This window comes from Rhynchophorus ferrugineus, unplaced genomic scaffold (genome assembly GCF_030347505.1).
Source record: "Rhynchophorus ferrugineus isolate W39M unplaced genomic scaffold, kcgeb_rfMv2 rfM10, whole genome shotgun sequence".
In the NCBI taxonomy this organism is placed as follows: Eukaryota; Metazoa; Arthropoda; class Insecta; order Coleoptera; family Curculionidae; genus Rhynchophorus; species Rhynchophorus ferrugineus.
In genome coordinates, this window is record NW_027472589.1 from 6,908,008 (window position 1) to 6,925,705 (window position 17,698).

At 33.0% G+C, this 17,698-nt stretch overlaps 1 protein-coding gene across 5 annotated transcripts in view; it reads left to right on the forward strand.

Moving 5' to 3' along the window:
• The window catches only part of Atx-1 (Ataxin 1), a 280,299-nt gene that overhangs the window by 225,211 nt on the left and 37,390 nt on the right, over nt 1-17,698 (forward strand). For all 5 annotated transcript variants that reach the window (XR_013007410.1, XM_076415944.1, XM_076415945.1 and 2 more), the window contains one exon: nt 17,051-17,213. Coding sequence is in view for 4 of the 5 variants with exons in the window: in XM_076415944.1 (XP_076272059.1) it covers nt 17,077-17,213 (137 nt within the window). In the remaining variant the exon portion in view is untranslated. The remainder of the gene's footprint in view (nt 1-17,050; nt 17,214-17,698) is intronic.

Here is a 17,698-nt window from a genome sequence, read left to right on the forward strand (position 1 = left end):
TATAATTAAAAATGTTTCTGTATTATATCTTGCATGAAATATGCTTAGTTCAATCTTAACGTATGTATTCCTCAAATGAAAATTAAATTAATCTACTTAAGCTACAGTTAAGAATAACTTATATACATCAAAAGTCTAATAGTATGCATTGATTTCGATCGAATTAGTTCTGTTGGTATGATGTTTTTTTTTCTATTTACTATTATACACCAAGAAATGTTCAATCGTATCTCGTTTAACATCACACGTAGTGATTTTGTTTGCAGTTGTTGGTTTAAGGTCAATCTTTATAAAACCTTAATAGAGATTCTTGCTAACTAGTTATAATAACATTGTTATATAATATTATTTATGAATTAATTTGATAAAGTGGTTATTTAGGTTTTTGAGAACATTTTGTAATTATATATACAAATATGATGAATGTACGAAAATATATTTATAGTAATATAATTAAAAATGTTTCTGTATTATATCCTGCATGAAATATGCTTAGTACAATCTTAATGTATGTATTTCTCAAATGAAAATTAAATTAATCTACTTAAGCTACAGTTATGAGTAACTTATATACATCAAAAGTCTAATAATATGCATTCATTTCGATGGAATTAGTTCTTTTGGTATGATGCTTTTTTTTTTCTATTTACTATTATACACCAAGAAATGTTCAATCGTATCTCGTTTAACATCACACGTAGTGATTTTGTTTACACTTGTTGGTTTAAGGTCAATCTTTATAAAACCTTAATCTAGTCTCTTGCTAACTAGTTATAATAATATTGTTAGATAATATTATCTATGAAATAATTTGATAAAATATTAGTGGTTACTAATTAGTGGTTATTTAGATAGATTTTTGGGAACATTTTGTTATTGTATATACATGTATGATGAATTTATAAAAAAATATCTGCAGTTATATAATTAAAAACGTGTTTTAAACGATCCTATTTCTAGATCTTCTTGATTACTACTTGTACTTTTTCGACAGCATTACGCAGATACAGTTTTTGCCATGATACATAACAAGAATGATGTTGAAAATTACTTGTAGGTACCATAAATATTAAACAGCTTTGACTGGTACATGTCTTTGACTGTATTTTAAGCACTGTTTCTTTTGTTGTGTGATATTAGCAGTGTAGATCAAATACAAGAATGGTTTCAAGACTCTATCCTGTGGAGCTCTAGTCGGAAAAGGTTTAAGTGCTGAAAATGTTCCTTCACGCGAAACTCTTGATTTTCTTTCAAAAAGATACCATTCGAGCATGTATTTGAGTGTATTTTAAGCTGATTTCTGCTGAGACGAAGCTGAAGACGATTTCTGGCTTCATCACTAATTTCAGGCACACAATAGCTACAAACATCTTAAAACAGATACGAAAAAGTGATAAGATCGAGAGTTGAAGCCGCCCGATTCCCAGAAAGCCCTCTCTACGAGGACGTCGACTTTTCTAACGAACAAAGCCCCTATTCTGGCGGGCGGAAAAAGACGGACGTACTTCAAAGGCCGCGAGACGAAGCAACAAACGAATCGGTTACGAGACTCCTAAAAACAAACAGAACGAAATGTTATTTCACTCGTTACGGCGGGAGAGGCTGCGTTTAATTGGAAAAACCGAAAAATTCCCACTGCGATCGGTAAAATCGTTGATTGATTCGCTGTATAATTCTGTAGTGGTGATTGTTTTGTTCTAATTAACAGGTCAATTGAAAAGTCCCCGTCCTGCCATAGTGAAACACATTTTTTTGGCAAAATTAGTTTTTTTTAATTCATCATAATTCCCTTCAAGGATGACACACGGATTATAGCGACCCTCCAACTTTTTGATACCATTTTTGTAGTACGATTTGTCCTTTGCTTCATAATAGGCATCAATTTCGGCGATCACTTCTTCGATTCATTCATTTCACCTCTTTTTCTTCAAATGTGGCCGTTTTTAGGGGATGTTTTCCTTCGAGCGGTCCAATAACGCTATGTAATAGTCGCTATTGATGGTCCTTCTTTTTTCAAGGTAGTCAATGCTAACTATTCCATGCGCATCCTAAAATACAGACGCCATTGCCAGCCGACTGTTTTTCCCACGCTTTGGAGGAGGTTCTTCGTATGCAGTTCACTCGGATGACTGTCGATTGGACTTCGGAGTGAAATAATGGAACCATGTTTCATCCATTGTCACATATCGATGCAAAAACTTAGGTTTATTATGCTTGATCATCTTCAAACACTGCTCCGAATCATCAACTCGTCGTTGTTTTTGGTCAAAAGTGAGCTGGCGCGGCACCCATTTTGCACAGAGCTTTCTCACACAAAAATATTCGTAAATGATATGATGTACACATTCAGTTGATATCTTTAGAGTGTCTGCTATTTCATTCAATTTCAATTTACGGTCATTCAAAATCATTTTGTGGGGTTTTTTAATGTTTTCGTCGGTAACAACCAGGCGTCCACTGCGTTCACCGTCTTCGCTGCTAATTTCACCAAGTCTAGACTTAGCATACCAATCGTTGATGGTTGATTTTTCTGGGGCTGTGTCCGGAAACTCGGCATCATGCCAAGTTTTTGCTTCAACTGTATTTTTTCCCTTCAAAAAGCAATATTTTATCAACAGGTGAATTCCTTTTTATCAATTTTTTTCACAATAACAAAAGTTACTTTAGTTAACTCCGACTGCTGTCAAATTTATACACGCATTTTTTGAGGGTCAGGGCTAACAAAAACATATGGAATTCTAGTAGTGCCATCTATGTGTCAGGCCGGGGACTTTTCAATTGACCTTTTAAATTTTTGTTATGTTGTTTTCTTCCTACTAAAGTAAAACTTCTATATTTTAGAGTAATTTAAAAGATGTGTTATTATTACAATAATTACAAAGATCTAATACTTTTCATCATTTTTAATATGCATATTTTTTTCACTTTTCACCGAGTTTTGTCACGCAAGAGGACGATTTTGCATCTGTTACTACCTATTTCTAGTCTCTTTTGCAACGATACGTCATTTGTTCTATTGACGTCAATAAATACGTGCAGCAACATGGGTATCCACCAAATGATACAATTCCATTTATATCATTTCACCGCAACGCAAAATGAATATGGACAGATTTGGAGCTACTAAGTAGTATTTCCCAGTATCAAGCTCATTTGTGGATCTTGTTGACTACCACTGGTACTTTTTCAGAGCAGATATACGTCTTTAGCCATAATGATGGTGTCGTCTAAAATTTTCCAAGCACTGTTTCTTTTGTTGTGTGATATTAGCAGTGTAGATCAAATACAAGAGTAGTTTCAAGACTCTACCCTGCGAAGCTCTACTCGGAAAAGGTTTAAATGTTGAAAATGTTCCTTCACGCGAAACTCTTGATTTTCTTTCAAAAAGATACCATTACAGCAATTGACCATGGTTCAGTGGTATCAATTTAAAAGCTTATGAGACTTTTTACGTTTAAAAATATTAAAATACAGTATTATTTTTATTCAAATGCCTTTTCAATAACTGTTGTTACTCTGTTTGTTCGATTTTAGGGTGGTAATAGGCACAAATATGATAAATATAACCTAAAAATGGCCATTCTCTATTTTCTTGACGCTTATACGCTTATTTATCATGAGTTAATCGAAGATACCAAGAATCCAAGCATAAAGTCAGAATTAAACGGTCTATTACCTTTATTCTAAAAAGTAGAGTACAACCTGAGACACTTCAAGGTATCCAATTATCAATAATGCAACTTTCGATATCAGTTTCACTCAAAACTAGGTAAATAATATTATTGTTGAATTAGGACGTTCGTTTTAACTGATAAATCGGCAAACACTAACGATATATTTACACATGATAGAACAGATTAAGTGTTGGCTTGTACCATAGTAAGCCTAGAGATAACGAGGCTTGAACTTTAAGTAAATTTAAAACCGCAACCATGGATATCGTTACATCGGCTCGTAAATAATCCTTTATGCTTTATTTATCTCCGGCCATTATGTAAAAATAATTATTCAGTCGAATTTATCGATTATTTATCGGTATCTTTAGAATATGTGGCTTTTTATACACAGCTAATGCGTTTTGTCAGAGTTAACAAGTAATATATATTTTATTTGGTTTTTTAATCGTTCTATCAATATTGTCATTCAGATTATTAGTGATGATGGGCACTGTCATTTATTTTTGTAGATGATACATTAGTAATGCAACTGTTTTATTAAATTAATATATCATTACTAGTCGTTATCACCAGGTCACAATTTAATAACAGGAGAATTACTGCAAAAACTACCGAGAAAGGGAATTATAAAACTCACCAACTTGATCAATACAACATTTAGATTAAAACATGTCCCAAGCATTTGGAAGATGGCGGAAATGTATGATCCCAAAACCTAGGAAGTCAGCAAACGAAATAAAAGCCTATAGACCTATATCACGACTGCCAGTAATATTTAAGGTTTTTGAAAAATTCCTGTTGAAAAGAATAAAACCAATCATAGAGAGAAAAAACCTAATACTAATACACCAGTTTGGGTTTATTAACAAGCACTCAACAATTGACCAGGTCCACAGATTAACAGATGTTATTGAAAAAGCCTACGAAAATAAAAAAGTATGCTCAGCTATATTCTTAGATGTAGCACAAGCCTTCCATAAGGTTTGGCATAAAGGCCTTGTTCATAAACTACAGAAAATGCTACCAAAACAACACACCGAACTATTAAAATCATACATTACAACCAGAATGTTTGGAATCAAATAAGAAGAAGCTTACTCTACAATAAAAGAAGCTAAAGCAGGCGTACCACAAGGAAGTGTACTGGGTTCAATGCTTTATCTACTCTCCACTTGTGATATACCACAAATGAAAAATATTACGATGACTACATTTGCTGATGATGCTGCAATTATAGCTGTCGGAGACAATAGTGAAGAAGCCCCACGAAAATTACAACAGTCAAGCGACTATATAAATAATTTGGCCAAAGCTTGAGAAATAAGAAATTAATGAAAGTTAATCTGTACATATGCATTTCACCTATAAACAGACCGTACAAGCACCAATAACATTAAATAATACTATAATTCCATATAGCAACAACGCTAAGTATCTCGGAATGAATCTTGATGCAAAACTTTGCTGAAAGGAACATATAAAGAAGAAAAGAAAAGAACTGGAATTGAAATATAGGAAAATGTACTGGCTAATTGGAAGAAAATCACAATTATCACTACATAATAAATTGCTATTATATAAGCAAATACTGAAACCTATATGGACATACGGAGTTCAATCATAGGCCCACATAGGCTTTATTATTACAATTTAATATTGATTTTATATCAGCAACTTATTATGTACGGAAAATTTAGAATTTCTTTCAAATAACCTATATATTTTTAGTATTCTAATTCGAATTTTGCACGAAGATTCTTCTCACAATGCTTAGCGTTATTACTGTTTAGGGTAATAATATTATTCATATTTATCTAGACTGTATGGACAATTTGGTTGTAGGTCAATTCAATATGCACTGATTTACGCTCGTTGGTTGTTATTCTCCTTGTCTGAGTCCACTTAATTATGTTATTACTTGCGTGTTACAATTTTCTGGTTCTTTCTTCATTAGTAACATGTAACCATAGTAACATTTTCTATTTTTAGTATGTCACATGTATAAAATAGGTAAAGAAGGGAATAATAACACTTTGCGTTGCTTCTTACTTCTTACTCTAAACATCCTTACTCAGATGTAGGAGTTTAAGAGTTCAATGTATTGCTTCGGTAACCTTTTATAGTGTTTATACATTACTAATCATTAATCCTTTATGCCAGACTTTATCGAAGGCTTTTTCAACAACATATTTGAATAAATTATGACTGAGACTAAGAATGAACAAAAAGAAAAACACAAAGAGTAGAAGAACAGTAACAAAACGACGGTTTCAACAAGTACAAGGAAACAGAACAAAATCAGAGAAATTTAATGAAGTGGTACATAACATCCTAGATATACGAATAAGATAGGAAAGAACTTTCTTCCTCAAATACAGGGCGACATGGGGTACAGTGAGTTACAAGTAATATAGCGTGATCTGAAATCAACCAACTTAAAAAATTTGAGGATGAAATCATAAACAATAACATATTTAATGCATCTTTTGACAAATGAGTCGTAGATGAAATTAGGTGTTTTCAAAATACAATACCCACTACAAAACATTCAATAGGATTTGTCTTTTCAATTGATAAATACTTTCATTATTGTTAAATAATGATGTTAATTCGATTTTTCTATGAATTCCCATAGAAGTCAATACTTAATCTCATCTTGCCGAATCGCTAAGATACCTCAGCCACACCAAGAAACATAACCCCAAATTTCCATCGATCTATATTCAATTTTAACTTGAGGGTTTTTAATATGTTATCATTAATATTCTTATCATTTTTATATCTATACAGGAAACAATGCATCTATATTTAGCGGCATAAATGTCGTAATATTTAAAACAATCATAAATCATATAAATATATCATAAATAACAATAAAACAACAATAAAATTGCATGTCATTGAAGGAACATGAAAGATTAACGTAAATGTTTTAGAAGTGAATAATAAATAAACCAAGAAAAGAAAATTCTGTAAGCTTATATAACATTGATGGCAATGGCAATATGGCCATAAATGATTCATAAACAATAAAGAAATCACAAAAATTAACGACGATAGATAATTTAGCTGTGAATCATGCGTTATAGCGAAGGAAACAAAAGATTAATATACCAGTTGTAGATATGATACATCTTAGAGGGTCCAGCAAGTTACAAAGAGAAACAGAATCAGAAAAAAAGTAAAATTAAAGCATATAAACGCAATCAATAATATTAGCGTAAAAATCATAAATAAATTTGTCTATTAAGTCGATTTTATCACTTCATTTCAAGAGTGTTGATTTTTGCTATGAGTAAAAACATCTAACAAGGAATTTGTTTTAAAAATGTGCCTTTAAATAAAATCTAAAATGATGCGGAAGCCTTACAGTGAACCGAAAACATATGCATAAGATTGTCAACGTCTTCAACTTCCAAACTAACATATCCAAACTTAAGGAAAAAACAATAAATTCAGCAAGACCTGAGAAATTTAATGAAGTGCTACATAACATCCTGGATATAGGAATAAGAGAGGAGGGCCTTTTCTTCCTCGATTATAGAGCGACATGGCGTACAGTGTGTTACAAGTAAAATAGCTTATATATTCAGATCAACCAGTAAGGTACACTTAAAACATTTGAGGTAGAAATCATAAACAATAACATATTAAATGCATCTTTCAACAAATCAGTCGTAGGCGAAATTAGGTGTTTTCAAAATATAATACCCACTACAAAACATTCAAAAGGTAACCTTATAACACACGAGACATAAATGATTCATAAACAATAAAGAAATCACTAAAATTAACGACGATAGATAGTTTAGCTGTGAATCATGCGTTATAGCGAATGAAACAAAAGAATAATATACCAGTTGTAGATATGGTACATCTTAGAGGGTCCAGCAAGTTACAAAGAGAAACAGAATCAGAAGAAAAGCAAAATTAAAGCATATAAACGCAATCAATAATATTAGCGTAAAAAATCACTAATAAATTATCATAAAAATAATAAAAAAAAACCCTATAGACTTGATATATTTCCGCTCGACCTCTTTCTCTTCTCGAAACAAAGATTATCATTGCCAACTCTGGTCTTCAGTCACCAGTTGACAATTCAGTTATTTATGTATTCACCAATTGAATAAAAAGTTCAGATGACATATTTCACTAAATATAAATATGCAGTGAGTATTTAGTATAATGATTCATAAGCCATAAATACGGTTAAATTTAATGTCAATAAAGTGTTCAAAAAATCAACGTCCTGGTGATGCAACTTCACTCACCGTGTAAATATCGATAATATCGAATGGAGATATTAAATTTTGACTGATAATATATACCGTATTAATGATAGCTTGACACAAGATAGAACAGATTAAAACTCAGCTTGTACAACAGCAGTAAATCGAGATAAGTTGCACCATTGATGTGTATTTTAAATAATAAATAACCTGATACATTCGGTACTTATATCGGCAATGTAATTACAGCCATGTGTAAATAAACCATTATAATTTATCTAATCGTTGTACAAGAGCAATAAATCGGTTTCAATTTGGTAGTACGTTAAGTGATTTTTGGTAAGTAAAGCGATTTTAAGCGTCACTCAATGAGTATAACATTTCTTGAAGGTTTACGTTACTACACAGTAGACTCTGGTTCTGAAAAACAGTTTTAAGTATTTCTTTAGACATTACGAAGCAACAGTATAAAATCCAACACGGTATAACCATTCCAGTCACGCCTGTAACCAGCGTGGGTAAGACCGGATCTCTTCGGGGATGGTCTTGGTCACCGGTCATATGAATCATATGATATTATTTTAGTTGAACATTTTTATTTTTAAATAGCAGAACATTAATTGAAACCTCTTTGAACATAATTTTCAAACAGTCTGTTAGTTTAAATATAGTTGTTTGTTTCTCTTTTCGAAATCCATATTGGTTGAGTGATAAACATTGTTGTTGTCATTGTTGACTTTTCCCAAAAGATGTTCATACTGGTCGAAATAATCATGGATCTTCTAAGAACTTTTGGAGGAAGCAAATGTTTTCCTCTCTTCTACACATCTGGGAATTCATTCCTAGAGGCAAGGATTAAAGACAGGTAAGATACAATCTGGTCGAGCTTTAACGACAGCTCTGATAATGTTTGATGGAATATTGTTCTGACCAGACTAGTTGGACCTATTTCCAGCTATTTCTACTAAAATTTAAAAACTTATAACTAATATCGCAGATAAATTAAGGTTCAATAAATTATTACCATCCACTTCAGTAAATCTTTTCATTGAGGTGTTTGTTTAGATTTGGTGAAAATCCAAATTTCCTCACATTTCCTCATATTTCGGCTTTCGCAATTTTTGCTACTTTTAATAACCTTTATTTTCAACGAAATGTTCCCAGATATGTTTTGGAACGTGATTATTAATTTCTTTCTCACTCTCCATGTATGTTTAAATTTTAGGCCACATATATAACGATAAAGAATAAGGAATATTAATTCATGGAAAAATGTGTATGTTATTATTTTTAAACCACTTCTTGCTTTTTTAAAATGTTTTATTACAAGTAATTTCATCATCTTACAAATGTCCTTCAATTATCTAGTAAGTTTAATTGGTTGTCTCCATTTTCTTCTTTCAACATTTATAACATAGCGCGTACATTTAGCATATTTGTATTGGCAAGACTGATCAGAAATTAAACTAAGTTAAAAGCTAGGAGTACAATAAATACTGGGTACTATATATAAAAATGTTGAAGTAGAAAACACTTGAACACGCTTCTAAACTCTTATTTTATCATTTCATCTCAAGTATGTTAAGAAAGGTACATCACAGAGTGACCAGCAAGTTATTAAGAGAAAGATAATCAGAAATCGAACAAAATAAAAGCGAGAAATACAATAAGTAATAGGTGCTGGAAAAGAGACTGAAGTTGAAAAATAAACTACAGTCAAATAACTAGCGTTGAAAAACAGTCGGAACAATCGATAGTCAAAAAACTAACCACTGAAAGTAGTAATTACTATTTTTAGTCGAATGCACGGTCGACTGTTATTTTAATTCGTGATGTCAGACGAAGATGAACGAATGCGTTCTTGTGAGAGAGGAAAAGACGGAGATAATTGCTTGGGACAGTTAATTTTATTTGTGCTTATATTTTCCAACGGTAGTATATGCGATACTACTAACTTTAAAAAAGAAAAGGAAAAATATAATTACTGAATTTTATTAACATGCAATTAATAATATCATTTTAAAGAAATACAATTACTTTTATATTTGAATGTTCTGGGATCTGTAAAAAGGAATAGAATAGTAACCCACAAATGTTTCATCGTATTTTAATATGTTAATTGGTATTTTTAAATAATATACTATAATAAATATATACAATACAATAAAACTTGAACAAAACCTAAAAACTGAAGATGTACTATAACCATAAATACTAAATAAAAATTAAACATATACCTAATCATAGAAAAAAAAACTAATCCACGAAATCTTGAAAAATATCGTTCCAAAATGCTGCTATATTAATATAGAATATATTGTTATTTACAAAAAAATATCAAAAAAATCATAAAACTATATATCACTACATAGTATAAAACAAAGTCGCCTTTTCTGTCCCTATATCCCTATGTGCGCTTAAATCTTTAAAACTACGCAACGGATTTTGATGCGGTTTTTTTCAATAGATAGAGTGATTCAAGAGGAAGGTTTATATGTATAATACATGCATAATATACTAAGGCCACATTGCTAATTTTAGAGGTTTCTAACGTGATGTCGTAAATTAACCTATTTTTTTAGGCTTATTTAGCAATTAGCAAAAACGCTGCCTAACCCTACGAGTTAGATCAAATTAATGTACTACAGTATTGTACACCATAAAAAGGTCTACAAAAAAGTCCGCGATGGTATATGTTTATCTTTTAGGGATAACCCACATTAACCATTTTTATTGTTTACTTTTTACGTGAGAAAATGGCTTATTTACGAAGCTATTTTAAGCAATACGGCATTAATCCTTATCGAATTAAGTACCTTAAATACAGTGTGCAATTAATATAGATCAATATGGTTCCTTACGGCATGTAAATTAAACAAATATTTTCGGAGATATTACAAATTTAAAATTTGCGTTTAAAAATGTGTAATGTAATAAAAATTGTATGAATTTAGATATTCCAAAGATAGCAGGAAATCTTAGTAGACAGTAACAAAATCATTCGGACCGAAAATAGCCACTGAAAACAGTCACTGGTAAAAAGTAGTAAAATCGAACCAAACATAGGGACGATAGTAAGAAGTAGTCAGTTACTAAACAGTCGATAGTCGAAAGTTCCCAAAACGCTAAAAATGACATATAACTTGGACAAACTCTAGACTCGACTTTTTCAGTACAAAGAAAGATAAAACTGAATAAGAACCATTTAACGACATATATATAATTGCGAATATCATTGCAATCATTCCAAGATCTAATTTTCCTTTTTTTAGGAAAATGCCTAGAACTCGATGGAAATAGAAATTAATAAATAATAAAAAAATAAATAATAAAATGTTCTGTCAGTTTTACGAGAATATTGGTTGTTTTGACAACTAACAAAGGTTCATTAATCCTACTGAAGGTTCTTTGTATAAGGTATCAATGGCTCAACGGCCCCTTGGAACATTTTCTTCACTACTGTGATCTTGATATACTTGATCCAATTTTCGGAATTACGTTCGTTGACCAACGAGTTCGAAAGACTAGAGTGGCACCCGTCTTACTTATAAATCCCGATCCGAACTAAAATTAACCGCCGCGATATTTGATTGAACCGTTTTTACGACATGTTCGGCTCCTAATTGGCCGAAACCCGGTTTTAACCTTCGCCTTGTACCCGGCCGGTCTGGTGCGGATCGCGCCGTTGTCAGACAGCACGACTTTTCCGTTTCCGTCGACGCGTCGCCTCCTCTTTCGGATCTCGATCGACGGGGACCAGACGACGATCTCGTAATTGCGTACGTATCGGCGCTCGTTATCGCAAATTCCAGAAAAGTAAACAATGCCCGTGAGTTCGTTTCGGTTTGGTTTAGGTTCGGCCATCGACGAGGTCGTCAAACGAGCTTGCAAATCGTTTATTTCCCGATAAATTGTGTGTGGTTTTTGTTGTCTGCCGATCGGTTTCCAAACTGTTTCGATTGTATCATCGGATGGCGGGACGAGTCTTTTTTGACTTGACTATTAAGACAACCGATCCGGCGATGTCATAACGTTGTAATTAGCTTCCACAGTTGATTGAACCGGGTTGACAAATTAATCGAGTTAATTAACAGGAATTACAAAAAAAATAATTAATTTTGTTTGCCGCTAATGTCTCAATTACATTTCTTTGAGATTTCCAATAAATTCACTTTATTACAGTCAGAATCCCAAAGATATTGATTTACAATAATAGTTGACGATATTTTTAAATTAGGAATGTGATTTATTGAAGATTTTAGTAGAAATAGAGGTAGAAGACTTAAAGATTTGCCATATTACCAATCGTTACGAAACAATGACGTCACTTCACGTTTCCCAACCATTATTTCCGCGATTTTGTGTGCTGCCAAGAGCAAGGAAAATTAAATGAAAGAATAAACAGCGATGTGACCGAGATCTGGCCAGAATGGTTTCGTCGATAGTGACTAATGTGCAACTGCGACTGATTGAACTCCTGAATCTAAGTGTGCATTCGTACTAGATGTGAAATGGTTCAGTTCAGTACATTTGCTTGACTTTTAGTCTAATCTGCTCTATGTTTGCTAACATGATATTTCTAGGTGAATCTACCATCGAGATATATTCTGAGGTCTCTAGTCCATTTGCAGATCTTGTTGATCGCGACTTGTACTATTTCTATAGTCGTAAACAGATATACAGCTTTTTCTATGATAACTGTATCATTGGCAAATGTTTCAAGTTCTCTTTCTTTTGATAATAATAATAATTGAGGATATGTTTAAATGACGAATATGATTACTTGAAGATTTTAGTAGAAATAGAAGAATAAAATTTAAACATTCACAGTCAAACACTAGTCTGAAGTGTTACAGAACAGACTAATTCCCCTAATTATCAACTGCATCTCCTAATAATGTATTTTATTTTTGCTAGAGAGCATACTTACCATTTTACGTTTAATTCTTGTTTCCTTGTCAAGTCATTTTGATATCACTGTATTTCTTCTTAGTTTTTTTTTCGGTTACTACCTATGTACATTTTTCTTAATAAAATTAGATTTATTACATCTTTAGCTGTTTGCAGATTATATTCAGGTCAAACGAGTCACTATTCAAATCAATAAATAAACTATTAACATTAACATTAACAAACATTAACTTTGCTCCAGGAATAAAACCATTCCTGTTTTCAACATATTCATGTCTGCCAATATATCTGCAATGAATTGTTAAAAACATTATGATTAACAAAACCTAATCAAATGTTATAACCTTTATCTTTTTTCATCCACTTCTGTTGTCTTTACACTATTTTTATTATCGTCTTGCCAAGAGTACCAGAATGTTCTATTTTGAAATGTGCATGTCTCGTCTTGAGACACAAATAGAAATAACAATTTTTCCTTAATTTTATTATATGCTTTTACGACGCCTGGTAGTTCCATTGTACCTCTTCATGGGTTATCTGTACGTCATTTAAATCATATTTCCTAACAGTGTATAAAGGGAAGTCTTATATTCCTCAAAGAGCTCCATATCTCTAAGTTTTCTACGGATAGTGTTCTCTGAGAAAATTGTTTTAAATTATGTTTATATCGAAAAAATTACTTATTTTTTTTACAACAGATTTAAAATCAAGGTGATTTTAATTCGTTACCCTCTTCTTATAAAACTTTCTTTCGGAAAATCCAACATTATATCGCAATGCATTTTTTGAGAGGTTTTAGTCTATATATTAGTCTATACCAATATTCAGTGCAGCTGCAATGCGCTAAAAGGTACTTCCAGTAAAAATCCCAACAACTTAATATAACTCTAACGCATTTTATTGGCGGAAAGATGCCTCCATTAATTGGTTCGTGTTCGAAGCAACTGACTAGAGACGCAGTCTGTTTCTGACTCTAACTATCAAATAGCTTCGGCAGTTTTAGTCAGAGTATTCACAAATATTATGCAGCAATTTGAAATATATCAAAACAAGCAAAGAACGGTTGATGGTTTATAGTTTCTAATTATTATCAGTAATGTTTTGATTTTGCAGGATTTTGCAGATAATCAGGCGAATTTTATAGGCTGGTCTCTTTTTAACTAGAGCAAAATGAGAATCATCCACTTCTGTTGTTTTTACACTATTTTTATTATCGTCTTGCCAAGAGTACCAGAATGTTTTATTTTGAAATGTGTATGTCTCGTCTTGAGACACAAATAGAAATAACAAATCTTCCTTAATTTTATTATATGCTTTTACGACGCCTGGTAGTTCCATTGTACCTCTTCATGGGTTATCTGTACGCCATTTAAATCATGTTTCCTAACAATGTATAAAGGGAAGTCTTAAATTCCTGAAAGAGCTCCATATCTCTAAGTTTTCTACGGATAGTTTTCAGATTAACAGTGTTCTCTGAGAAAATTGTTTTAAATTATGTTTATATCGAAAAAACTACTTATTGTTTTTATATATTGCACAAATTTGACCTCGAACAGATTTAACATCAAGGTGATTTTAATTCGTCACCCGCTTCTTATAAAACTTTCTTTCGGAAAATCCAACATTATATCGTAATGCATTTTTTGAGAGGTTTTAGTCTATATATTAGTCTATACTAATATTCCGTGCAGCTGTAATACGCTAAAAGGTACTTCCAATAAAAATCCCAACAACTTAATATAACTGTAACGCATTTTACTGGCGGAAAGATGCCCCCCTTAATTGGTTCGTGTTCGAAGCAACTGACTAGAGACGCAGTCTGTTTCTGACTCTAACTATCAAATAGCTTCGGCAGTTTCAGTCAGAGTATTCACAAATATTATGCAGCAATTTGAAATATATCAAAACAAGCAATGAACGGTTGATAGTTTATAGTTTCTAATTATTATCAGTAGTGTTTTGAAGGATTTTGCAGACAATCAGGCGAATTTTATAGGCTGGTCTCTTTTTAACTAGAGCAAAATGAGACAAATGAAGCAAAATGTATGACCTCGATGTTAAACATCCTGATGACGTCATTTCACTATTATTTCGAATAGACTATATAATAGTGATAACACACCCATTGACCTCGTTGTTGTTAAAAAACAATTCCCCTGAAACGAAATTTAAGCCATAAAGTGCAGGGGCGTAGACAGGTATCCGGATTCCGTCCGATACGGCGTACTTCCACGGAAAATAGAGCGTCGGGAAATAGAGCGGGCTCGACACAACAGAACGAAATAAAATCGGACAATTCCGCTGGATCGATCTGGCCATTATCGAGCCGAATCAGCTCGTTGTTGGCGAATTGATCGGCATTCATTGAGAGCCCCACTGCTGCCACTTTCTTTATTAGGGCACCGATCAGATACGAAGAATTCCGTTGGTGAAATATGGGCTCAATTACGAAGCAACATCGAGAAGAAGTCGAATAAATTTGTTTTAAAGTAGGAATAATGGACGTTTTTATTGACGGGCCAGATATTTATTTAATATTGATGTTGTTTGACCTTTCTTAGTGTTCTGACTTTCCCGATACTTATTTTGGTTAGTTCCTGTGCCTGACAAAATGTATTTTCGTGAAGGAATTACTTGACACTTTGATGATATGGTAAACAAGAGAACTGTGACTTTCCTGTCGACATATTGTATGCTTCTAATTTGATTTAACATTAAACAGATCGGTTTATCAGTTCATTATTAAGCCTATTTGGACTTATGGGTTTGCACTGATGTCAAACTGACTAGTAATCCAACGCTGCTAAGACAAGGCTTTTAAACGAATTAGCTATGTTTATCGCTACCTAACCAACAAAGAGCTAAATAGCTATACTAGATTACAAAGATTACAGTATAGGGGGAATAAAAACAACAATAATAATAATAATAAAGGAAAGAAGAAGGGGGAACAAGGATATAAAAACTAGATGAAGAGCAGCTCTATCATAAAAAATATAAAATGAAGGCCATGGACATAATAGAAGAGAATACTTAGAGTATAATTAAAGAGTAATTGTACTTGGTAGTACTCACTTTGTTTTACTCAAGGTACTCCTAAAGCCACCTGACATAGCATCAATGGTAATCTGATGAGGTAGAACTCAGACAGCCAGTCAATAAGTCCTTAGTAGTAACTGTAATTTAGTTGTAACCTGGTGATTTCGATATATGTTTTGGTATCATCGTTCTCAATGTATTTTCTTGCAAAAGCTTCCACATCAACGATGTAACATTTACCCCAAGATTTAGGGCATTCCATATAAAAGAAACAAGATATATTTGAGTGTACAAAACAATCACTACCTTTTCTCGATTTCTGCTTTTAGTTGTTCCCTTTCAAGTTCTTTATTGGTTTGTGATGTTCTTGATGAGTCGAGTTTGTGTTTGTTGGGTGTAAGAAATGAATCATTTAAATTTTAAACAACATTGAACATTTTTGCTAAAATATCATTATATTGAGGTAATGGATCTGGAAAAATTGCAAATTGCAGGTTACCAAAGTTGCAGTGAAAGTGCTTATAGTCCAGTAGCCGTCAAAGTATTCGGAAATATTCATTTCTGAAAAATCACCGTTGCAGACGTAAGGCCACCAAAGGCAGACTGCAGTTGTTGTTAATTAACATAGTCTACTGGAATTTGGATAGCGGCTTACAATTCAGGGTGTACGTCAACCAAAGATTCAATAGAGTAGCTCAGTTGTGTAGACTATTGGAATGTGGAGTGGCTAAAGCTAAGGAATCCACTCCATACAAACTATTCTATAGAAATTTAGGTAGAAACAGTGCGATGCTGAAAATCATCAAAGGCAAATTACAGTACAGGCGATTTTCGCAAATGATTAACCACAAAATCAAGCCGTCCAGACTTATTAAGCTTCAGGAGGAGGTGTTATATGGCGCGATTAATACGTCACTAGATATTTTAAGAAATCGGTCGGGTGACGAAATGTGACGAATGCTGTGATTGCATTATAAGGATATTTTGAAGGGTTCTAACGATTTCGAAACATAATACAACGTAAACAAATAAAGAATATCCTTATATTGTTGCTTTTATTGCCTTATATCTGAGATTTTTCTTGTTCTAGCAGGAGAACTGCAAGAAAATTATAAGTTATTTGGTTTTTTACTTGAATTTATTGAGACTTCCTTTGGATCTGTGTAATAACGGATTCCATTTCTGTTACAGAGAGGCTGTAAGAGGCCATTAGGCCGATGATTTCCGCCGGTGTAGAAGGACGAATGCCCTACATGACCTACTCCGAACAGTGGAGCCGGAACCCTTCCAAACCACCGCACGAGGTGTTCCTCAGGCCGGCGCCGAAGCTGCTGCCACCTACAGCCGCCTCCAGGTAATATCCCCGGCTAATATATTAGGCCTACAAATTAGTTTTAAAGGATTTTTTTAAATTCGAAGCCTTATTGTGAAAGGTCGGTACAGTATATTTTATTCGAACTATTTTCTTCCATCTTTCGGACAATTTACTGGTTGAGTCTCGAAAGGACGATGAATCGAAACATTTTTTGGTATCTTGATGAGAGGTGAAGCGCTGCTCAGACAGATCGCGACTCATATTATTTCGAAACATATAGTAATCGGAAGGAAAAAGGTCTAGAGGATACGGCGGGTGGGGTATCACTGTACATTTTAAGGTTTCCAAGCCTGTTTTCACCGGTGTTATAACATGTGGTCGAGCATTACATGCTGAGGAATAACTTTGTTATGTCCTTGCTTGTATTCCGGCCGTTTTCGCGTAGTTCTAGGCTCAAAGGCATCAATTCGTTAGGTTTTTTGCAGCTCATAGTATCTAACATCAATCTAATCCCATCAAATACG